Source organism: Lygodium microphyllum, chromosome 8, assembly GCF_053477565.2.
Source record: "Lygodium microphyllum isolate KBCC chromosome 8, Lygodium_microphyllum_v1.1.10, whole genome shotgun sequence".
Classification (NCBI taxonomy): domain Eukaryota; kingdom Viridiplantae; phylum Streptophyta; class Polypodiopsida; order Schizaeales; family Lygodiaceae; genus Lygodium; species Lygodium microphyllum.
Window position 1 is genome coordinate 150,207,764 of NC_141142.1, and position 26,222 is coordinate 150,233,985.

The 26,222-nt window shown below is 41.4% G+C and overlaps 1 protein-coding gene across 2 annotated transcripts in view; it reads right to left on the reverse strand.

The window, feature by feature from the left end:
• LOC148032993 (DUF21 domain-containing protein At2g14520-like) overlaps positions 1–25,558 on the reverse strand; it is a 64,021-nt gene extending 38,463 nt beyond the window's left edge. Inside the window, exons 1-4 of one of the 2 annotated variants that reach the window (XM_087683692.1) lie at positions 24,558–25,558; positions 24,377–24,453; positions 24,213–24,296; positions 24,024–24,137 (exon numbers count right to left, since the gene is read on the reverse strand). In XM_087683692.1, coding sequence (XP_087539818.1) covers positions 24,024–24,137; positions 24,213–24,296; positions 24,377–24,453; positions 24,558–24,729 — 447 coding nt within the window. In that variant the 5' untranslated portion in view covers positions 24,730–25,558. The remainder of the gene's footprint in view (positions 1–24,023; positions 24,138–24,212; positions 24,297–24,376; positions 24,454–24,557) is intronic. The other variant, XM_087683694.1, reaches the window with a different exon arrangement.
• Positions 25,559–26,222: the final 664 nt, after the last annotated feature.

Below are 26,222 nucleotides of genomic sequence, written 5' to 3' on the forward strand. Positions count from 1 at the left end.
ATACCTCGTACGAGGTCTTCCGAGAAAGAGCCGCAATCGAGCATTGATTGAGGATGTACATTACAATGTTCGCAGCCTCAACTCAAAGTCGCTCAGGGAGCTCTACTGTTAATAGTATAGAGCGAGCCATTTCCATGACTGTCTAGTTTCAACACTCTACGACTCAATTCTAAGAGGAGTTAGTAGAGATGAGCTAGCAAGAGATGCCATGCTACTGTAGAAACTCGGAAAACTCATGGAAGATCAACTCACCACCACTATCACTCCTCGTGCAACCAACACGACAACCCATCTGGTTATGAACCAGACACACTCAAGCAAAGAAATATATGAAAGCATCGTTTAAGGAACTACACCCATATGTATCTTGAATGCAAACATCTCGAGCTAGCTTTAGGTGAGAAAGGCCCTCAACCATCTCACGGTGAGACAATTCATGAAGAGTCATAGCCAAGATGTCCTAGGAGGAAATGCCAAAGACGCTCATTGTTCGTAGGCTCCCGAGATGTCGCTAATGCTTGGAAGCTATGAAACGGAGCCCTCGCTTGTCGGCTCGATAGGAAAATATTTCATTTACTATAGACCATTAGGCTATGCCTCGCCGCAAGCAATCACGAAACTAGTCTAAGAGTCAAGAACCTCAACTATGGTCGATGTAAAGAAAATTGCTCGCCCAAACTGGCAAAGCTATTGAACAAATAACAAGTTTGCCCCAAGCTGAGAAACATGGTATACATTGTCCAACGAAGCCAAATCCGAACCCGTGTCAGTGGCAAACTGACGCAACCTTGAGTCTAGATCTTGACTAAGAAATTGTTTCCTACATAGATCCGCCCCATCTACGGGACTCAGGTACGAAAGGTGTTCTCTATAGGAGTCATGTGATGCTCTACTATCCACAATCCAAACGGGTATTGATGTGCTCGATTGTGACGAGTGGGCCTCTGCGGTAACGTTATCCGGAGGTAACTCATAGATGTGGACAAGACTCACATCAAATATCTCTACGAAGACAATGTGAGTCTCTCCATACCAATCAAACAAGCCCTCTGGAGTTGAGAACATTGTCGACTGAGATGGCTGACAAGTGGAAGTGTGGGTCTGATCTTTCCACTGTCCCTTGTCATCACCTTGGCAACCCTGATGGGGAGACAATGTGAGCCTCTGCATACCAATCAAACAAGCCCTCTGGAGTTGAAAACATTGTCGACTGAGATGGCTGACAAGTGAAAGTGTGGGTCTGATCTTTCCACTGTCCCTTGTCATCACCTTGGCAACCCTGATGGGGGTTGCGCAATTGAGGTGAGATGGTCTATGACTTGGATTTTGGTGTTGTGCCTCTTGCCTTTGATCGACATTCGTCGTCAAAATGGCTAGCCTTTTGACAATGTTAGCAATACCTATTTGCAATGGCTAACATTCAAATTCGTAGAATGTGGGTAAATTGGGTGGAGAAACCACTTGTTGCACAAAATTGAAGTATTTACGCAGCAGCTTATTAAGAAACAATGTGACATGATCGTTAGAAGACTTAGAAGTCCTTATAGTGGAGAATTTGCCAAGGAGATGCCAATACTCAATCAACTTGACTATCAGTCATCCCGATCAAAGATTTTGAAGTTCTAAAGCTCATGGTCAAGATTTATTCGACAGGTCCTATCCCGAACTACATAGCGGACAGTCAAGTATGCCTATCGCTCTGACGCTAAGTCAAAATGCAAAAGTGAGAATGAAACTCGAGCAATAAGCCACATATCAACTCAACAATGGTGGAGGCATTCCTCGCCTTCCATGAGCGGAAGGCCTTGTATGAAACAAGTGTGGAATCAGATTGGGGTTTCAACCCTTGCACAAGATCACATAACTTCTGTGAGTGAATGACATGTCTCATCAAGTTCGACGAAGTTGTAAAGTTTGACCCGTTAAAACGAGTCTTACCATTGAATGCATGCTTGGCAAAAGATAAGATAGAACCATGAGGTGTCGAGAATCTGGGGTGAGATGTATGTGGAGAATAAGAAGGTGGTGGTGGAAGTGATGGTGGCAGAGATGGCTGATAAGGAGGAGGAGAAAAAAGAGATAGGTAGACAGACATTAGCTATGAGTGTCCAATGAGTGTCGATTGATGCAAAGACACTGGAACATGAATGTTTTCATAAGGTGCCGGTGGAGGTGGAGGTATTGGGATATCTAAGCCCTATCCAAATGTCGACTAGGACAACATAATGACCAGAGGTCTCACTAGATAATGCCATGGAGGCAAACTATTAATAATGGCACCAACTAATCCACACTCGGGAGAGACTAAGAGAAATATCCAAGCTGCAATGATCCCGAAAGTGTGAGGAAAATGTGAAACACCACCCAACTGAGAAAGAGATGAGATCCTAACGGTTATGCCTAAAGTTGAAAAACCCCTAGGTGTGGTTAATGAAAGCATATGATCCTACATGAGAGGCAACATGTGGTGCACTTAATGGAGACTGAAAGGATGTGGACAACATAATGACCAGAGGTCTCACTAGGTAATGCCATGGAGGTAAACTATTAATAATGGCACCAACTAATCCACACTCGGGAGAGACTAAGGGAAATATCCAAGCTGCAATGATCCCGAAAGTGTGAGAAAAATGTGAAACACCACCCAACTGAGAAAGAGATGAGATCCTAACGGTTATGCCTAAAGTTGAAAAACCCCTAGGTGTGGTTAATGAAAGCATATGATCCTACATGAGAGGCAACATGTGGTGCACTTAATGGAGACTGAAAGGATGTGGAAGTAAAATAAGAGGGTGCGACAGAAAAGAGATTAAATAAATTTGTGATAGATGTAGATGTGGAAAATAATATGGGTTTCTTTTGTCCATTAAATACATTAAACTAAAATGATGATGATGAAGATAAATCTACTTCGTTTTGACCTTTGAACACAAATTTGTTTGAAGGAAAAAAAAAAAAAAGTACTCACAGTTTCTTGTTTCAACTGCATACCTAGTTTTAAATTCAAAAAAAAATATCTATTTTTCTCATTACTCATAAACCAGAAATTCTTTTACATGCATCTTTCATCATGAAAATCATCCATACCAATAGGAGAAGGGGAATCATCATTAACAAAATCTAAAATGGTAGACATACCTGGCACCGGAGAAAATAAATATGAAGGAAATGGAGTATACTCTATGCCAGTTTCCACTTTCAGATAACCAGTCCTAAGTGGAGATTCCGCCCTTTTCGCATGGTCAGTAAATCGGTGTATCGAATCTAAAGGGTGCAATTCAGACTAACCTTCTATCCGCTATTGGACTCTATGAATCAAAATGAAATCGTACTCAGCTGCAGTGATCTCATAAGGTCGTGGAACTCCATGGCAGTCCAATGTCTATCCGTCCATATCGGGAGCTTATGAAGCAATCTGTGAGGCCCACTCTGACTTATTCCTCGATGGATTTAGCTCGGATGTGAAAAGTACAGAAGTAGTGTTCGAAGTCATCTGCCCTTCTGTTGTTCATGCTTCTTATATGTAGAACTTTCAAATCAAGGCCTAGGTTTCCCTCAGAGAACTCGGCTCTAATACCATGTGAAAAAATATCCTAACACAGAAACACAAATAACACTGTACAACAAAGCACAAACTAAGAGAAGAACACAGTTAGGATTAGGGTAACTCAGAGACAATGAACATAAAGAATGCATGAAATGATATGACTATTGAATATACAATGCTCATGCAGCAAACACGCTATGTAGTGAATTAATATTGTACCTCGAACTCCTATATCTCAAGGATCAAGGCAAGGGTAATGAGCTAGAGAGTGTGTCGTACTTCGAACACATCCTAAATCACAACAAGGCAGCCTCCGGATACCGAACACCAGCAAACGTAACCGAGGAAGGATGGATCTGATGCAGACGATAGTGCAGAAGGGAGAAAGACTAAAAACGCAAGTAAGGAGAGAGAAATACTAAAAACACTGACTGCAGGAGAGAAAAAACAACAACCGTTGGCTACAAGAGAGAGAGAGATTAAAAATGCAGAAAAAAACCACCACCACTAGTCAGCATGCTGAAATCAGCTCCAAACAATGTGTCATAGGCTGGAAACAAGCACCAAACTATTGTAGACAGCAATGACCAGCTTCGACCATGATATCCTCCGTGTCCAAGGTATCGTTAGCAAGCTAAAATACCTGAAATCTGCAAAAACGATGTTAAGGCTGAATGGAGGGATGTATACCTAATAATAGAAAGTTCAGGCCCTCCCAAGTGGGTTTGTGCTTATGGGATATAGACACTCTCTAGGAATGCTTTTTTTTTTTAATAAACAAGATTTCTTCCTTAATTAAGCATGTTTTGGGATTGTTTAAGTGAAGCTAATGCATTCTAATGTTTTAGCCTTTTTTCCCTTAAGATCTCCTTGATTCTTTGATTTTCCAGCATGCTGCCTATTGACCAGTCCTTTGCAATGTGACTCTCCTTTTCACAAATAAGGTATTTATTTGCAACCATCAATTCCCTACATTGTGCCAATGTTTTTAAGCCTTTTCATTGATGTTTAGGCCTCTTGTCCGACTGATATTCAGATTTGTCCCTTTTCTCAACCTTAAACAACTTCTTATTCAGCTTCTCCTCTCTCTAGAAAGCCCGAAACCTTCCCACACAACAAAGCATCTACTGTAGCAACAACCTCTATGAGCTGAGACATGATAAACACAATGGAGTTTCTGCAAAATCCCTAATTCCTTTAGGCAGTCCACAAAAGTATTTTCCCACTTGCTCATGAAGGGGTATAAGGCGATAAGAAGTGACAAGCAACAATGCATCCCAAACTTCTTATTGTATTACTCTAAATTCTTGCATTCCTTGGCATCCACCTTATTCCAAAATTTCATAATGTCCACCTTAAAGGTACTTGTCAATCAATTCGATGCAAACTTTTGCTTGAATTGTATCCATGTTGACAATGCTCTACCTTGCATCAAAAGAGTACACCACCATTGCAATGCATTCCCGTTCAAGACAATGGTTGCCTTTCGAATCTTGGAGGATTCGGTGAAGTTTCTCCCTAAATAGGCTTGCATCAAACTACTAAATAAAAGTCAAAGCTTTCAGCCTACCTTGTGCACCATTGGAGGACTCAAACTTCACTGCTTTTCCATCCTCATCATAGTCCTTTTCTACCCCTTTGGATGTCAAGTAGTCATACACTAGTTGTTGCAAAAAGAGTACATTTGCGGAATATACCTCAAAACCAATACCAAACGGAGCATTTGCATAACCAACACTCATTCCTTGAGCCCCATAAGCATTCGGGGATACAAATGTATTACTAAACATGCTATTTTGTGCCCCAGGCATCAAGCCAATGCTGCCATACATAGGGTTTTGCAAATTCTCAATCACACCTGAATACATGGAGCCTTGTACACCATGCATTGGCTATTGCATACCATAGAGATTTGGGCCATACATTCACGTATGCGGTCTCTGTCCAACCATAGCATGAAAAATCGTGTTACCACCAAAGTATCCTGGCTGCCCCATCATAGCATTCATGCCCGGCTGTCCAAAATCCATTGGATTGGCACTTCCATGATGGCCTTGCATTTGCATTCCTTGCCCTCTAGATACCAACAAGTTTGGTCCATTAGCATCTTTAAGATTTTCAAGTGAAGGCTTTGACATTACCTTCCATGTACATTGCTGTCCTAAAGGTGTAGAAGATGACTTTTTCTTCTTACCCTTACTATCCTTCTTTGAACCATTCAAAAATCGGGTCAAATTGGGGATCCTTTGCCAATTCAGTAAAGAGATTTGCTATTGTCCTCATCCGATTCTTGAACTGGTCATCAAATTCCTCTCACTTTGCTAGTAATCAGCCTCATTATATAAGCCTTGAAGGCCCTGTATCTTACCCAACAGCAACATTTTCAGTCTGCTATCCATGGTCTGAGCCTTGTCCAGATCATGCATTGCATTTCCTTCTTTCCCATGTGAATATCCATATTGAGAAGCATCATCAATGCTTGATTCCATCTCACTGTATGAAGACATATTGCTCTAATTTCTCAGCTGAGAACAAAAATCAGCACTAGCACAAAGCTTTGGCTTGCAATCAAGTGCCTCAGGCCCACTAAATCAAGGGATTGAGTGGTATCCCAACAATGGAACAATGAAACCAGCCTTCCTTCTTGGATAGGGTGGTCATTCCCTGATCAAGCACTTAATTACAGCAATCAACAAATAAACATAAATTGAAATGCACAATTTAACTTAAAAATCTTGGACATTGGACACCCTATTGGCCCAAAACTGGCACTCTTTCGGTCTTTCTTTAACTTCAATAGCCAATAGATTGATTACAAGCCAAGATTTTCCAATCTCCTTGGCTAATCCAAAGGCCCCTTGCCGGTCCAACAATCAGCAAGCAAATTGGGCAATTTACCCCTTGATTTTCACCAAGGACTTCCCCTAATTGGATCCCAACTAACCAAATGATGTCCCAAATTTACACCGGATGACTAGGCATCTGGAATCCCTGACAATACAACACATTGCAAGTGCTGATGTCGGTGTACGATGCTTTCTCCTACTGTCATGGGTCCCAAGGTAGCTGCTAACCCTAGTTTCTGCAAAAATTTAGGGTTTACAATAGAAATCCCTCAGCTCCACCAAACACAACTGAGATCTATTCCAAATGGCTAAGAAATACTGAGATCTCCTAAGAATGAGCTGGAATAGGTGAGAGAATGCCAGAGAGACAAAAATTTTAGAGTTTCCATACAGGAAAACCCCTAAATCTGCCTACAACTGCACCAATCAGCATTTAATGCTGTCGCGTGCTCTCTGGAGCCTCTAGAATGCTATCCCCTATTGCTGAATGCTGTCACCTCCTCTTGGTGAAGATCTTCCTGCTATCACAAGCTCCAAAATGGCTCATCTGCTGTACCAACCTCCAATGGCTGCGTCCTCTACAAAAAATTGAACCAAGAGCTCTCTCTCTCTCTCTCTCTCTCTCTCTCTCTCTCTCTCTCTCGTCGTTCTCCCTGTTCGTTCTTTCTTTCCTCCTCCCTCCCTCTCTCTCTCTCTCTCTCTCTCTCTCTCTCTCTCTCTCTCTCTCTCTTTGGGTCATTGGAAAGCTGGGATGCGGGTGCTCAGATACTTGAAGGAAACTCTTGACTATGGTATCACATACAGTCTCGGAACTTCTCTTGTGGGGAACTGTGACTCAGATTGGGCAAGAGACAGTAATTCCAAGAAATCAGTTTCTGGTTATTGTTTCTCTTTTGGTTTAGGAATTGTCTCTTGGATTAGTAAGAAGCAGCCAACAGTGCCATTGTCTTCTACCGAAGCAGAGTACAAGGCAGCTTGTTTTGCTGCATGTGAAACAGTATGGTTGAGAAGGATCCAAAGGCATATGGGAGTGCAGGATGAAGAACCAACTGTGCTGAGATGTGACAATCAAAGTTGCATCGCCATTGCCAAAAATCCAGTGTTTCATGCGCGCACCAAACATATAGAGATCCAGTATCACTATGTGCATGATTTGATCGAGGATGGGATAGTGAAACCGGTCTACTATCCAACAGAGGAGAATGGAGCGGATATCTTCACCAAAGTACTTACGAAGGATCTGCTTCAAGTTCATCTTCAAAGACTCGGCATTTGGCCAAGGAGATAGTTCACCTGCGGCGAGTGGACATTAAGGGGGGTGTTAGATATGCTCAATGTCCCACCCTCATAAGGTGCCACCAATGATCCATGGTGCTCAAAGTTGTAAGGCCCCCATTATAAGGATAAGCCATATGTGAGCCCGGATATTGGTCGCGTCCTGACTTGTATGTCAGATCAAGTCTATGTGACCGGATGGCTAAAAGGTGACCATTATGGGTCTAATCTTTGGGTTAGACGGAGTAGTTAAGTTGGTAGTAACTCGAGGCACATTGCATTGAGTTGCGAAGTAAGGGAGTTATCAAGGGCCCTAGCCAATGGTAAAGGGAATATTTCCTAGCCAACTAGTGCGGGTGCACATGGAAGGTCAACAGACACGTGCATATAGAAGGCCAACAGACACATGGACACATGGAAGGTCAACAAACATAGGTGCATATGGAAGGTCATCCATCATGACCCCCTTCAACGGCTATAAAAGCTACTTCACAGCCATCAATCATCTATCTTTCACCCAATCAGAGTTGTTCCAACTAGCCTTAAGCTCTTCACCTATCTTCTGTCTAGATCACCATCTACGCTTCACAGTGGAATTACATGGGTGGACAGAGCCATCTTTGTATTAGTTGTTCGGAGCTAAAGAATTTTTTTATTCTCCTTCCTCTTATATGTTATGTACTCTCTATCTCTCTCTCAGATTCTATTCGTAAAACCGGTCTATGACTCACATAAGCGGTAGTTCCTTCAATTAACACCTGGTCTTTCCACACACACACAAAAACAGAAACCTCACTCCCTCACTCAAGAGTCAACACCAGATTGGCCCCGAAGACCAACGCCCCTCTCCGTATTTCTTTATCAATTAAAAGATGGAAAGTTACAAAAATGAAATGTTCCAAAATACATAACTTAAGAACCGTTGGTTTTTATCTATCCTGAGTAAATCCCAGCTGCCAATGGACTATACAGCATGGCCAGATCAGCATCCCTTTTAGGAAAACATTTTCTGTAACCATAACTCAATGATTCATGTGCAGAATTACAGTCTGCAAATCTCTGACTTCACTGCTCTTACTGTCCAGCATGTTCAAAATAACATCCCTTTTAGGAAAGCATTTTATGTGACCAAAACTCAATGATTCATGTGCAGAATTGCAGTCTGCAAATCTCTGAATTCACTGTTCTTATTGTCCAGCATGTTCAGAACATCCCTTTTGAAAAGCATTTCCTGTGACCAAAACTCAATGATTCATGTGCAAAATTGCAGTCTACAAATCTCTAAATTCACTGTTTTGATTGTCTAGCATGTCCAAAACAGCACTAAATCAGAGCTCAAAAACCCTATTTCTGTGTGGCATGGTCATTACTTCCTTTAGTTCCTGCATTGGAGAAGCCAACAACTACTCCTGAACTTGGACAGTGAGGCTCTTGCCTTAGCAGAAGTGCAAAGAAAACACAGAACTGTACCTTCGATGGAATCAACCTATCATGCAGAGCATTTCCTCTGAGAATAGAGAGAGAGTTAATCAAAGGGAGCAAGCTCTACCTCTGTACATGAGTCAAAGATGAAGAAGTATTCTCCATAGCTGATAAAACTGTAGCAATCTGCCATCAGCTCCTCAAAACTTCATTCTCAGATCTGCCCCTTATGCCTATTACGTTTTTTCTTTAATGCTCTCTCTCTCTCTCTCTCTCTCTCTCTCTCTCTCTCTCTCTCGGGAATTTATGCCACATGGCATACATGTAATACTTTTCCCGTTTAAACCTTACGGTCTAAAATTCTCCATGATCGGTGCACAATTTGATCTCGGCACAGACTACAGAATTAATCCTCGTGCAAAAATGAAGATAATGACGCGAACAGATTTTGAGGTCCAAAAATAGTAACTCCCTAAATTTTAGAGATGATAACCCCTGCATTCCTCAAGTTGTTCTAAGCAACTTTTATCATTGCAACCACATCAAAAAGTGTAATGTGGCTCAATTACGGTGACTTGTATTTTATGAGCATTCTCACATGTGCATCTTCTGCCCGGGCCAGGCTCATTGTCCTGCGCCATCTCCAGTGGCTAAGCACACAATCCTAAACCACTGGCATTCTATTCTTCAATGCCCATTCATATTGGAACTGGTCCTAAGGCTCAGACAAACCATTAGTCCAATTAGTCTCAATAGCCGTCTCTTTTGCCCATACAAAGATCGTGGCTTATTCCAAGAGAACTCTTGGGGTAAAAAGCAACAGCAACTAAAGAGAAAAAATAAAATATTTATATGAGTAAATAAGGAAAGCAACTGCAAAAAGTATCACCACCTGAGACATAGCCCCCTCTTGAAAGAAGCAAGTGGCTCGGGTTCAAATCCCGGCAATGGAACCATGAAACTGGTCTATGACTCACATAAAGTGGTAGTTCCTTCAATTAGCACCTGGTCTTTTCAAACACACAAAAGCAGAAACCTCACTCCCTCGCTCAAGAGTCAACACCAGATTGGCCCCGAAGACTGGCACCCCTCTCCGTATTTCTTTATCAATTAAAAGATGGAAAGTTACAAAAATGAAATGTTCCAAAATACATAACTTGAGAACCATTGGTTTTCATCTTTTCTGAGTAAATCCCAGCTACCAATGGACTGTACAGCATGGCCAGATCAGCATCCCTTTTAGGAAAGCATTTTCTATAACCATAACTCAATGATTCATGTGCAGAATTACAGTCTGCAGATCTCTCTGACTTCACTGCTCTGACTGTCCAGCATGTTCAAAATAACATCCCTTTTAGGAAAGCATTTTATGTGACCAAAACTCAATGATTCATGTGCAGAATTGCAATCTGCAGATCTCTAAATTCATTGTTCTTACTGTCAAGCATGTTCAGAACAACATCCCTTTTTGAAAAGCATTTCCTGTGACCAAAACTCAATGATTCATGTGCAGAATTGTAGTCTACAAATCTCTAAATTCACTGTTTTGATTGTCTAGCATGTCCAGAACAGCACTAAATCAGAGCTCAAAAACCCTATTTCTGTGTGGCATGGTCATTACTTCCTTTAGTTCCTGCATTGGAGAAGCCAACAGCTACTCCTGAACCTGGACAGTGAGACTCTTGCCTTAGCAGAAGTGCAAAGAAAACACAGAACTGTACGTTCGATGGAATCAGCCCATCATGCAAAGCATTTCCTCTGAGAATATAGAGAGAGTTAATCAAAGGGAGCAAGCTCTACCTCTGTACATGAGTCAAAGATGAAGAAGTACTCTCCATAGCTGATAAAACTGTAGCAATCTGCCATCAACTCCTCAAAACCTCATTCTTAGATCTGCCTCTTATGACTATTACGTTTTTTTTTAATGCTCTCTTTTGGGAATTTTGTGCCACATGGCATACATGTAATAATTTTCCCGTTTAAACCTTACGGTCTAAAATTCTCCATGATCGGTGCACAATTTGACCTCGGCATAGACTACAGAATTAATCCTCGTGCAAAAACGAACAGATCCTGGGGTCCAAAAATAGTAACTCCCTGAATTTTAGAGATCTACATTCCTCAAGTTGTTCTAAGCAACTTTTATCATTGCAACCATATCAAAAAGTGTAATGTGGCTCAGTTACAGTGACTTTTATTCTATGAGCATTCTCACATATACATCTTCTGTTTGGGCTAGGCTTATTGTCCTGCACCATCTCCAGTGGCTAAGCACACAGTGCCAAATCACTGGCATTCTATTCTTCAATGCCCATTCATATTGGAACCGGTCCTAAGGCTCAGACAAACCATTAGTGCAATTAGTCTCAATAGCTGCCTCTTCTGCCCATGCAAAGATCATAGCTTATTCCAAGAGAACTCTGGGGTAAAAAGCAACAACAACTAAAGAGAAGAAAAACAAGATATTTATATAAGTAAATAAGGAAAGCAACTGCAAAAAGTATCACCACTTGGTGACATAGCTTCCTCTTCAAAGAACCAAGCGGCCCGGATTCAAATCCCGGCAATGGAACCAAGAAACCAGTCTATGACTCACATAAAGCAATAGTTCCTTCAATTAACACCTGGTATTTTCACACACACACAAAAACAGAAGCCTCACTCCCTCGCTCAAGAGTCAACACCAAATTAGCCCCAAAGGCCAGCGCCCCTCTCAGTATTTCTTTATCAATTAAAAGATGGAATGTTACAAAAATGAAATGTTCCAAAATACATAACCTGAGAACCGTTGGTTTTCATCTTTTTTAAGTAAATCCCAATTGCCAATGGACAGTACAGCATGACCAAATCAACATCCCTTTTAGGAAAGCATTTTCTGTAACCATAACTCAATGATTCATGTGCAGAATTACAGTCTGCAGATCTCTGAATTCACTGTTCTTACTGTCCAGCATATTCAGAACAACATCCCTTTTAGAAAATCATTTTTTGTGACCAAAACTCAATGATTCATGTACAAAATTGCAGTCTGCAGATCTCCGAATTCACTGTTCTTACTGTCAAGCATGTTCAGAACAACATCCCTTTTGAGAAAGCATTTCCTGTGACCAAAACTCAATGATTCATGTGCAGAATTACAGTCTGCAGATCTCTGAATTCACTATTCTGACTGTCCAGCATGTCCAGAACAGCACTAAATCAGAGCTGGAAAACCCTGTTCCTGTGTGGCATGGTCATTACTTCCTTTAGTTCCTGCATTGGAGAAGCCAACAACTGCTCCTGAACTTGGACAGTGAGACTCTTGCCTTAGCAGAAGTGCAAAGAAAACACAGAACTGTACCTTCGATGGAATCAGCCCATCATGCAAAGCATTTCCTCTCAGAATAGAGAGAGTTAATCAAAGGGAGCAAGCTCTACCTCTGTACATGAGTCAAAGATGAAGAAGTATTCTCCATAGCTGATAAAACTGTAGCAATCTGCCATCAGCTCCTCAAAACTTCATTCTCGGATCTGCCCCTTATGCCTATTACGTTTTTTTTTAATGCTCTCTCTCTTTTGGAAATTTGTGCCACATGGCATACATGTAACAATTTACATGTTTAAACCTTCTGGTCTAAAATTCTCCATGATTGGTGCAAAATTTGACCTCGGCACTGACGAGAGAATTAATTCTCGTGCAAAAACGAAGATAATGACGCAAACACATTCTGGAGTCCAAAAATAGTAGCTCTCTAAATTTTAGGGATGATGACCCCTGCATTCTTCAAGTTGTTCTACACAACTTTTATCATTGCAACCACATCAAAAAGTGTAATGTGGCTCAATTACAGTGACTTTTATTCCGAGAGCATTCTCACAAGTGCATCTTCTGTCTGGGCCAAGCTCAGTGTCCTGCACCATCTCCAGTGGCTAAGCACACAGTCCCAAACCACTGGCATTCTATTCTTCAGTGCCCATTCAATATGAAACTGGTCCTAAGACTCAGACAAACCATTAGTCCAATTTTGTCCCAATGGCTGCCTCTTCTACCCATGCAAAGATCCCAGCTTATTCCAAGAGAACTCTGGGGGTAAAAAACAACAGCAACTAAAGAAAAGAAAAATAAAATATTTATATAAGTAAATAAGGTAAGCAACTGCAAAAAGTGTCACCACCTGGTGACAGTTCGTTGCGTCGTGTAATTTTTACATCTTCAAGAGCTTGTCTTTGGACAAGTGCACAAGAGGTTGACTCTACACCCTCACAACCCTTGCTACGTGATCTTCACATGAGCTTAGACTACTTAGCAAGCTCATTATGGACATTTGAATCTAGATGTTATTCAATAAGCTTCGAGGAGAAAGATGGTTGAGGAACTTCCCGATTTTCCTCTTGTTTATATACTATGCCTCAACTGCTGGAGAGGCAAGCAACATCAATAGCCTCATCCACAGGTTGCTACTCAGAAGTCTTCTACTCCGCTTGAGTTTGTTGACACGGACCTTTGCAGACCTATGGGCATGGCTCCCCCTTGAAAAGGCCAGTACCTTATGCTGATTTAGTCATTATATGTGGCCCTATTTCTTGGAGTACAAGAGCAAGGCATATTTCATTTCTACAAGTGTTTGCAGAGAAGCAAACCTCCTTCAAAGTTTGCAGAGTTCGAGCTAATCACAACGACAAGTTTTGTTCTACCCTATTTTCTGAGTTTTGCAGCGATCAAGGTAATCATGTGGAATATTCCTATAACCAGCCTTCCTTCTTGGAATGGGTGGTGATAACCTAATTTAAGAGTTAATAACAGCAATAAATAAATGCACATAAAATGAAATACACACTTTACTATAACATTCTTGGACAGTAGACTCCCTGTTGGCCCCAAAATTGGCACCCCTTGCGGTATTTCTTTAGCTTTAATCAATTTAGTGTCTTTGCCCTTTGGAAAGAAAGCCATTGGAACAAAATGGGTCTACAAGCTGAAACGGAATGCAAATGGATCCATTGACAAATACAAGGCAAGGCTTGTAGCTAAAGGCTATGCACAAAAGAAAAGCATTGACTATGAGAAGACATTTGCTCCTACCTCTCGAATGACGGCCATCAGGTCTATGGTTGCTTTGGCTGCCCATTATGGATGGACTGTGTATCAGTTGGATATTAAAATTGCATTTTTACATAGGGAACTTCATGAGGAAGTATATGTATAGCAGCCCATTGGTTTTGCAGTTGAGGGATCGGATACTTGCATAAGTTTCTTTCAAGAGGAGGTAAAATAGAAAACGAGGGTTTTTTTATATAGGGATTTTTAATAGTTTTGACTTGGGAAAGAGGTTCTAAACCTCTATGGAACTCTCTCTTAAACAAAGAATGGCTAATTGAGCTTAAGTGATAATAGGGTCAATTGAGAATAATACATTATACATTACATATCCATGATCCATTATTGGCTTGTCACTTATGTCAAAGTTAGTCTTTGGACAAGCTATACTATGGTTTACAACTCAAACATTATGATTCATACATATCATATAAAGAAAATTAAAATTAACATGTAAATAGCCTATCTATAATATGGATTGAGTCAAGTTGCAACATCATGATTTTCATTTCAAAACAAACTAACAAAATGCAAAATTGAGAATGAATCGTAATATGTCATAAATAACTCATAAATGAGACTAAAGTCGTATAATATTCAAATCTCAAGACAAGAATAGATACTAGATTGACAAAGTCCAATAACTAAACAAAATCACAAAAAAATCAATCTCTCATTTAAAATTTTGAGCCCTCATGAGTCATTGCACATTATCATCATCATGTTTAACATTGCCTTATAGTTTCTGTCAAAAAAAACATGTTTTGGGTTCCAACTCATTTACTTATTTTTTATATTTTTTTGAAAAAAACACCCACATTTTCTACTCTCAAATGTTTCGTACTTTAAGAAACGTTTCGTAAGTTTCAAATTCAAATAAACAAGTTTCTTGGCTGCTATTCCTCTCCCCTTTCTCCTACGTTGCCTGGTTACCCCTAGGCACCCCTTCCTCGTCTACAACTCCTCTCCCTTCTTCTCCCACCCCTCCACCATTGATAGCTCCTCCATCAACTACTTTGCCATGGAGTCTTCCTAACCCTTCTCCATCTCCTCAAGTTTCCTTTGAGGGGGATTGAGCCGTCAGAGGAGGAGCTCTCTTCATCAGGTGAGAATCCACCTTCCCTTAGTGAGGGGGGGGTCCCTACCACAGACAGATACTTTACTAGTACTAGAGGCCTCTTGGTCTCCTTTGTAATGAGATGAGCCTATCACCATTTCTCGGCGGTATCAACAACTCATGCAAGGATTCAAGGATTACTCAATTCCCCAAGATGCCCTTGGCCCACGTAGGTGAGTCAAGTTACAGGGCCAACATGATAGTTCTCTCTATGTGAACTATGCTATCATGTCTTATATTCTTGCACATCACAAGGCTACTATAGTTAATGAGGCTCTTGCACAAGATGTTTAGCGTAGCGCTATGCAAGGTAGGCTCAATTCTATCAAGCAAAACCACATTTGGGAGTTGGTTTCTCATCTGAAGAAGCGAAAGGTGATTAATGTAAAGTGGGTCTTCAAGACCCAAGAACATTTGAAGCAAGGGAAGCAAGGAACACGAACGATGGAAAAAATGACATGTTAGAAATTGGCGAGACCCCTGTCTCACAACAAACGTGAGAGAGGTAATATCTCGTCGGTTTAGAAAAAATTAATATTCTATAAGCTTATCACTTGATTTAGATTTAAACAGTTATAAATATATTCTAATGAAAATAACCTAAGTAATATAATAATTAACTATTCAATGAAAAGACTCTTTCATTTGGAAAATGATTATATGCTTATCATTAAGAAAGTATCTTAATTATGGTTTATTTCGCGATATTTATTGTTATTTCATAAATGACGCATGTGATGATAATAACATAAAAATGGTAGATTTTGTTAGCAAACAAGCATAAGGCATGGCTTGTTGCCATGGGAATTTCTCAGGGGGCAAGTTTGGATTATTTTGAGAGTTCCACACTAACAACTTGGATGTCCACTATTTGATCTATTCTAGCTTTAGCCGCCCATCACCATTAGCCCGTTTATCAAATGGTGGATGTGAAGCCAACATTTCTGAATGACATCTTGGAGAAGGAGATTTATGTCTCTCAACCTCCTAGCTTTCTTGTGCAAGGGAAGGAGCACCATGTTTGTAGATGGCGGAAGGCCCTTTTATGGGCTGAAATAAGGTCCTAAGGCTTGGTATCAACACATTGATCCATTCTTCTTGGACAATAGCTTCCATCGATTGGATCATGATCCCAACCTTTATTATAAGGTTGCAGAGGACAAGTGCGTCTTGGTCATCTCATATGTTGATTACCTCATCATTACAGGGAGCAACACACAAGAGGTTGATCGTACTCGACTGATACTGATGCCACCTATTATAGGTGCCTCGTTGGCTCTTTGATCTAGCCGATCCATACTCAACTGGACATCTCCTTTGTGGTGGCTTTGTCATCTTCTTTCATAAAGACTCCTGTCCAAACTCATTGGAGAGTTGTCCTGTGCATTTTGCGCTACCTACAAGGGGTCAGTCCTACAGGATCATCTATGGAGAGGAGGCCACTCTTTCAAGATGGAGTAACTTTGATTGGGTAGGTGATGGACTCACAGAGGTCCTCTACTTATTATGCCTTCTCCCTTGGATCTAGAGCTATCTCTTGGAGCAATAAGAAGTACCCTATTGTGGCTCTTTCATCTAAAGAGAGAGCTATGGAGGCAATTTGGCTCCATCATTTGTTGGGGGAGATTAGCTTTCCAAAAACAGGACCTACGGAGTTGCATGTGGACAACTAGAGTGCCCTTACTATGGCAAAGAACCCTACGTTTCATGCTTCCACAAAGCACGTCAAGATTCAATATCACTATGTTCGAGAGCAGATCGTGGATTCCGAGTCACACTGGCCTATTGTCCTACTACAGACAATGCGGCAGATCTCTTCACGAAGCCTTTGCCCAAGGCTTCTATGCTTCATCACATAAGATTGTTAGGTCTCCAAACACTCTTAGAATCTAAGAGGGGGTGTTAGCCTATCACTTTTAGTATTGTCAATCTGTCATCTCCCTATTGTAAGCTCTTGTCAAAGTCTAACAGAGACATGGGAGCTCTAACATTTTAGTGTGTTTCCTAGCCTGGGCCACTCAGCCAGTTGTCCTAAACCTTGACTTTATTGCTACATCAGCTGTATTTTTCCTGTATTTTTTATGCTGTTGACTACACTAAATGCAGTCAGCCAGCTGGCAGCTGGTCGGCCAGCATCAGGTCCGGCCAATTTTGGTCCTTTTATGCTACTTATAGCAGGCTTGCTGGTTGGGACAGATCACTTATTTTGCAGGCTGCTCCTCCAACTGCGGGCACACTCCTCTATCTCCAGTGCTACTGCTGCCGTCATCATTTCAGGCCAGATCTGGTGCCCTCACTGACGCCTCAGGCTGCGTGCGGGGACTGATCAGTCCATCTGTTTGTATTCAGCATTTATTTCAGTCAGTGCAGATTTCTTCCTTCCTTCATCTTCCTGCTGTCTTCTTTCTCTATGTTGGAGTTCCTTCTTTCGTTGCGCACTCTCAGAGTAAAACCCCAACGTGACTAGCCAGTCCCCCCTCTTCTATTTCTGCCTCTCACTAAGAGGGAGAACCAAACTCGTTGCACTTGTCCTGCCGTGCTGTGTGATCAATTATTACATGTCTCAAAGGTAATCCAACTACTCCTCCTTCTTCCTCGGCCTCTAAGTCGCTAAGGCCAGCCCCAATCACCCTTCCCCCAGCTTACATGGGAAAGTTTACCGAGTGGCAGCCTTCTAAATGCAATTTTCAACATTAATTATTTAATTTTCAAATTTAACTTTCTGAAAAGTATTTGTTTACTTATTTGTCCCTGCCCAAAAACTAGCTAGTGCCCATTCACATTTAATGTGCAAACCCAAAAGAAACTTTAAGTTGTTCCAAACATTAATTGGCCTAGGACTAGCATTAATTAATTAATTAATTAATTAATGCCTAGTCGCAATGTCACTATTGGACATTTTAATAATCCAACTATTGTTTTAGACCCAATTTGAAACCAAGCACCCACAAGTACGCATCCAACATATCACAACTCTATAGAAACAGAATTTGTATCCTTTTTCATTAATTTGTCTATATAATGATTTATTAAATTTGTTTCCTTTGCACTAATTAGATATAAAGAAAAGTGCATTGGAGCTGGCCACTGATGAGTGGTCACAGGTTATGGTGGACCCACGCAGTGGGTTAGAGAAAAGATAGTTCACACTTCCACCTATATGGCCCGATTGGGCGCTTGTGACCAGAACTCATGCATATCAGGGTTAGACTCGCACACAGAAAGGATTGATGCCTTGAAGTGTGGGCTAGATCCGCCAGAACAAACAGTTACAATCAACAAGATGGCATGATCATGAAATGCTTGTACGATGTGCATGTGTGGGCTGAAAGCTTGAAATGCACATTTCTTTGCATAAGAAAGTCACATGAAGATTCTGATATTGTTTTTGCGATGTACACGGAAAAAGCTTTCATATGACACCTATATTGGGGGGTCCCTAAATTTTAGGAGCCTCGAATTAGCCTAAAAATGCTAGTTCTAAAAAATAGGGATGACATTCAAAAAATAGTAAATTCTGTACCCTGACTGTGCTTACTAAATTTGGTTGTTTCTATTCTTGACAGTATTCAGCCCAAAAAGGAAGGCCATAGAGAAGAGACAAGTATCAAGACACTTGTCACACAAGTTTCCAAGTGTCCCACCACTTGTCACATCTCATGACATGTGGCTGGACACTTGTCTTATGCTACTCCACTTTCCCCTTTTGTACTAGCTCTTCCCTCTCCTATTAATAAGAGCTCGTTTTTCTTCATTCAGCATTATTTTTCTTTGCTGTAAACTCATGTACAGCACCCACAAATAGCCAGAAACTGGCCCCATCCATCCCCATCATCATCCCCCACTTCTCCATTATCAAATTCCTCCATATTCCCTCTTCTATCACTGCTGTTTTACAGGACAGCAAGCCTATAAATTCATTACAGCACCTCTTTCTCGAGCTCTTTCTTCCATTTTAGCAACAAGAAGCAAGCCCTATCCATGTACTGCTGATCAACGATGGAGAAAGGCTGATTTCCCCTCTTTCTTCTCTCATACTGTAAAGAAATCAGTTATTATCATTGCATAATAGATAATGCATGTGTGTTTGTACATCTTTGCATCATCTTGTGAGAGTGAGAATTACTTCTCCTCACTCTCAGGTTGATTGTAACTGAGCTCTTCCCTAAGGGACTTGGGTTGAGCAGAAATACATTCCTTCGGGGGGGGGGGGAGGGGAGGGGGGGAAGGGTTGCCCATCTTCAACCCTCAATCTTATCTCCATTACTTTTACATTTTCATGGCTGTAATTTTGTGGGTAATTTTCATTTTCAGCTTTAAGTGTTCATTCTCTTTTATATTAAATCTCGAAAACAAGCGAAAATCATAATTGTTAAGCATACTACGTTGTTCGGGGCATTTACACAACATAAGTTTGGACAACCTTTGCCAATGCCACTCATTGCTCACTTAGCGTACTTAGGCAGACACTGGGACTTAACTGACTTGCACTTCACATGTGCACAACTAAATAATGCCAAAGCTAAGCATTGAACATACGCATCCCCATGACACCACAATTTCATCTCACAACATCTTTGAGTTATTTGCAAAGTTTGGCATGGATCAATGTCAACCCATATCATGCCCTATGGACCCTGAGTTTAAACTTGTTTCTACCAAAGATTCCCTTCTAGATGCCACTAGGAACACATGCCTTGTCCACTCCTTGATCTAATTCATTCATATGAGACCAAACATTTCTTTTATTGTGAAACTGTTGTCTTTATTCGTGAAGACTCTTATGCAAGCTCACTAAAGAGCTGCTTTGCGCATTCTGTGCTATTCACAAGGGATAAGATCCTAGACCCTGCACCGTCATGTACAAAGAGGGAACCACTCTCATTGGATGAAGTGACTTGGATTGGGCTAGAGATGTGGACTCTCCATGCTCCACTTCAAGTTTTACACTTCCTTGGATCGAGAGCCATCTCATGGAGCAATAGGAAGCAACCTACAATGGCATTATATTCTAAGGAGGCTAAGTATCATGCCCTTTGTTCTACCACACAGGAAGTAATTTGGCTTGATTGACTGTTGGCAAAGATTGGCTTTCCACAAGCAAGACCAACATAGCTATATGCGGATAGCTAGAGTGCCCTCACTCTAGCAAAGAACCCTATGTTTCATGCTTGCATAAAGCATATCAAGGTTCAATACCATTATGTTTGGGAGCCGACCATGGATTCCGAGCTAGCAAGGGTAGTATCCTCCGTTGTAGCAGATCTCTTCATGAAGCCTTTGTGTCAGGCTTTCATGCTTCATTATGTGAGATTGTTGGGTCTTCACACACTCCCTCAGATCTGAGAGGGATACTAGATATATTTATTCATGCTGTCATCTCCTCGTTGTGAGCTCCATCAGAGTCTGACAAAGACAAAGGAGCTCTAACTATCTTCAACCCTAACTATCTTTTAGCCCTTTCTTTGTGTGCATTTCAGATTTCAATGGCTACTTCAATTTCAACTCAGTGCATTTCTTTTTCAGTGTTGGGAGCTATACTTGCACTACCTATAGAGGGGCAACTAGTTCTTTCATGTTGATCAACATTTCTTATGGCATTTCATCACCTGCTGTTGGTCCACCAGCTTTTTCACCTCCATATTGATGTAGTCAACCAATTTTAGAGGTTTTTGGCTATTTATAGCAGCCTGAGTTATTGGCAGCACACATCATTTTGCAAATTTCAGCTTCCTCTATCGTTCAGTGCTTCAATCCATCAACTTGCTCCAATGCCCTCACTAATGCTTTGGGCTAAATGTAGGGACTAATCAATCCACATTGTATTCAACATTCTTTTGGAGTTCAATGCAGATTTCTTCTTCCATTCTCTTCTTTCTTTGTAGTACTGCCACTCCGTGTTCCTCCCTATAAACCCTATTGTCTCATTGGTACGTCGTCTTTTGATAGATTGTACCCACTATCATTGAGTGTAATCTCCCATTCCATTTGCTTCAGGCAAATACATGGAAAAGAATGGTCAAAGCTATTGTTGCAGTTGGTCCATGTGAGGGGTGGTACAACATTACCTACAACGGCATGTTGATCAAAAAGCTCATTAAGGAGAAGAAGCGAATCAATAAATCTCTCAAGCCCGTGCATGTTGAATTGGCAATGTATGGTTGAACCATACTTTCCTTTGGATTTAGTGATAGAAAGAAACGAGGCATCATCAACATCCTTGTTTCTACACCTCTTGGCACTTTTTTTTTTTGCGGGCCATGGATGCGGGGCAAAGAGGACGAAGAACAACAAGGGCTTTCACATATTTCCAATATCTCGTCTACATTCATAAATCTCAACCTCTTCTACTTCATCTATATCCTAAATCTTACCTACCCCCTCTTTCACTTGTGCCATGTAGGTTGGTGTAGTTCAAGTGCTCAACAACAATGCTTTTAATTGTCGAAGGATGAATGTGGGTTTTGAGCTTTAGGTGTGGATGAAGTGGATAGATTAAATTGATTTTTTGATTTTAATAGTTGAAATTGAAATGTGCAAGATGATGGAAATGAAGGAAAAAATGATGTACCGACTTTAAAATGACCTTGAGAAACAAAACTCGAAGGAAAAGATGGGGACGGAAAAACGTGTAGGAGGGTTCATTGATTTTTTCTTATAAGCATATTTTCTCATGTTTACATAAAGATAACGGTCCTCTTCAACATCTTCAGCACTTGTTTTACCTTCTCTAGCCGCCACCCTGCTGATCTGCACTTGGAAGATAGCTGTGCTTTGCTCCAAATCAAGCTCCACTGCTGTTGCCTTGCTCCCGAAGTACCATCCTACTCCAACTACACTCCTACAAGCTGCGTTTTTGTTGCCTGCCCACTCCTACATCAGATTCAACTGCAACTAGTTTCTCAACTCAAGATCCTCTCTAGTGGATGACACACAATTAACATCTCCCTCATACCACTCTTGTGAGGGCCACTAGCTGTTTGACAGCTTTGCTCTTGAGCATTGTATACACATTGATTCAATTATTCATTATTCAGTACTTTCCATTCACTTCACCTATCTTCATTCTCGTGTTTTGCATTTTCGCATTGTATTTTAGTTGCGGTCGTACACTTTGTGTTTTTTTTTTGCAAACTCTGGCATATCTCCACAGATGGTATAGTCACAACGGAGTCTTGCAAAATTGAAGACAATTTGGGAGACCTTTTTACCAAAGCTCTTTCTCAAGCAGTAGTACATCTGCATTCTAGGTCCCTTATCTCATGACCCATCCAGAATCTAAGAGGGAGTGTTGAAGTTCATCACTTGTTCATGTCAACTTGTGGAAAGTCGAATAGTATTTCATGCATAATCAGCCAGCATTCGGGTAGTCGGCCAGTTCACTGTTCAGTACAGGAGGGCGGACAGGTTGCACACTGCATTCATGGTCTTCTTTGTTTTTTTTTAAGACATTAATTGCAGCAGGTTGGCCCATATTCAGAGATCCAACCTGACTGCTGGTGCACTGAATTTATTACCTCTAAACGTGTGGTCGCAGTCGATATTCAGACAACCCATAAGAAATTAAGTCAATTGATGAGAAGTTCTCTAAATGAGACACACACACACTTTTGTACATATTCTGCCTGGATTATTATTCATCTTCAGGTCTCTCTCTCTCTCTCTCTCTCTCTCTCTCTCTCTCTCTCTCTCTCTCTCTCTCTCTCTCTCTCTCTCTCTCTCTCTCTCTCTCTCTCTCTCTCTCTGTGTGTTCCATTTTCTCATCACCTTGTGGATGTCCTCCCACATCACAACACTTAACACATACTTCTAATCTCATCCAAAAATGACAAGTGTTTATTTCTCGACCTCCAAAATTCCTGTTGTCAATGAACACAAATTGTTGAATGCAACAGCTGCATGACACAAACACCTTGGGGTATGCAAACAGTTGCAGCTGCAAAAGGGCGACTTATAACAGCCAAAAATGTAGCCTACAGTCTAGAAGAAGCAAATCCTTCATCTGATAAAAATACTCCATGCAACTCTGTGTGTGTGTGTGTGTGTGTGTGTGTGTGTGTGTGTGTGTGTGTGTGTGTGTGTGAATCACAACAACAATACTTTCCTAGATTTCAAACTATAAAAGGAAGGGTATGTGGTGATTCACTTGTACATCATGCTCTCATTGCCCATATTACTTATCCTCATCTATTCCTACAATTGCCGGTTGAGTGGTTCAGCTTGATTATGTTTATCTCTCATCTCCATTTTCAAATTGTCCTCCACCATGTGCCATTTGTTGTTATCATCTCAAGAACTCAAGAAATCTGCTACAGCTGCATAATTTCTACTGCATCCCCACATCTTATGCCTATGCAAAAATCTCTAATATGTATGTATCCTATGAATTACCCTCTCACGTGAAGGCAGATGAGCCACAATTTGTTAATTACCACAAACAAGACTCTTCCCAAAACCAAAAGGATGGATATTGTAAACAAAGCGATGATAGAACCACTTTATTTGGGAAGAACAAGGAGTCGCCGAAATTGATATCACTAAGAAATCAAAGGCTTAAATTTCACACAGCCAAATCCATTATCAAAGGGACTGCAGGTATATCTTAAGTGAGAACGACGCCGATCCCTCTACACATTTATTCTGCTTCCAGTCATGAACGACCAAAATAAGTATGTTGAATTTACAATGGGTGAAAATATAAGCTTGGAACGCTGAAAATACGAGATGAACAAAATGTACCTTGCTAATTGGATATGTTATGGGGAAGAAAAAGAAAACCAGCACTCGAACAACTGGAGTCATCGCTGCCCCAATTGCCAATCCATACCTAGAGCAGAGAGCTTGAGGAAGGATCTGAAAAGCACCAGTAAGGGTTGATTCACATTGCATTGAAAAAGAACCATAATTCACAGACCTTAGAAAATTTACCTCACCAAACAATAGAATTAGTGTCACTGAGATCAAAATTGCACCCCATGGGGTTACTAATGCATCAAGAAAAATAGGCAAAGCCTGCACAAAACAGAGGGATCCAGCTTTACTAGTTAACACGACTTCCAAAAGTTGTGCCAATCATTCAAAGTTAATAATACCTCCATTGCAAGGGCATTTCCTATCAGCAGTGTGCACAATAATAGATGTTGGTTTTTCACCACAGGAAGGATTTTGGCTGGCCAATTTCCACCCCCAAAAAAAAAAACAGTCAAAAACTGATCGCTTGCTTCCAATGACAAAATCACTGATTCAGAACATCCATAATGTAATGACCTTCACCTGCATACTTCTGATCCTTAGGAGTGCCAGACTTCATGAGTACTTCCAGATCAACAAGGCCCAACGACATTAAGCCAAGAGTTAACCCTGACATCAGCCCCGCAAAAAGCACCAATCCCAGGATAATGAGAAGGTAAAGCCAGAAGGTAGGTCCACAGCAGTGCTCACCCATATCTCCCTGTTCCTGAAGATCGAGTACAGAAGGCCGATAATTTGTTCTTATATCTCCCAACCAACTAACATCAAAGAAAGGTGCAGTTTCCACACTGTATAGATAAGCGGTACTTTTTCTTCAGGATAACAGTAGTGCTGCTTGACGATTCTTCTGCCATCGAGTTCATGGCGTCAGAATGAGAGAAATAAGAGCCAGGGACAGTATATATAGAGAGGCCAAAGGAATTTGATAGAAGAATGCTCGGCTTCTGTCGCGGCTTTACCACACAGTTAATTTGCTAGAAGACAATCCGCTCAAAGATGGAACTTGCTGGCATTGTAAGGTGCTGGCACGGTACGTCCTCACGCATCCCACAGATGGCGAAATAATACAGTTGAGAATTCAGCCTGCACAATGAGGCCCAATCCGATGACACACGTCCTTCGCCAAAGTACTCCGTAAAGGAGCTTCCCTCGGAAAAGATTAATGCGATGGCAAAATTATCGGTGACGAACTCAAGCGGCCGAACCAAATGCGGAAGACGGTACCGGCGCTAGAGGTCGAAAAGCCGATGGTGATGGCGACGACACCGTTACGGCAAGTTCGAGTAAACAGCAAGCTAGGGTTAAGTGCTGAAGGCGATGGCGATGATGATAGGAGGCGCGAAAGGATAGAGAGGACGGTTTGATGTTCGAGAGACTGAACCCGGCAACCGCTTCAGTAAACCTGCGGCAAAGGGATCGAGCTACGGTTTATGGCGGCTCGATGAAGGTGGCTAACACAGGAAGACACGCACAGACCGACAGAAAGAGAGAGAGAACGGGGGGGCGGGAGGGGGGCGAGAGAAAGAAAGAAGAGACTCGAGAGAGCAGCAACGAGCGTGCGAAAAAGGCATATTGAAAAGGGCTCCCCGAAATGTATGTATTTTCTACTGCCCAAAAGCGTGCACAAAATGCATGCCTACACCTTAATCGAGCCACGTGGCAGTGCGCCTTGAAACGGCCCCCTCCGCCGCCCCACACCGGCCTTCACCCACCACCCTTTGTATAGCCCCTAATCATATGAAGACGCCAAAACAAAAGAAGGTTCACGGAATAAAGGCATATGATATATAAATCGTGTGAAAGACGCACCCCCCCCCCCCCCACAAAAAACCTTCCCAAAAATGAATATTCCTATATCTTCCATCTTTTCTTTTATCCTCTATCAACAGAAAGTTTTGCACGGGGCCACATGGCCCAACATTGAACCCCCACAATACCTTTTGGTGGCTCCATTTGGTGTGTGATGCCGCCCATCCTACGCAATCGCACGCCCAGTCCCAACTCGAAATGCCTCATGTTTTCTGTGCAAATGTTGGTTCGTTAAACAATTTCTATGCTAAACTAATATGGCTCTGCGACAGTCTTCGAGCTGTTGTTGGTCCTCAGTGCTGATACTGTGTTTTTCCTATTGAGATGTAGAGAGAGAAGATATGTAGAGACGTAAGAGGAAGAGAATAAGACAGTGTG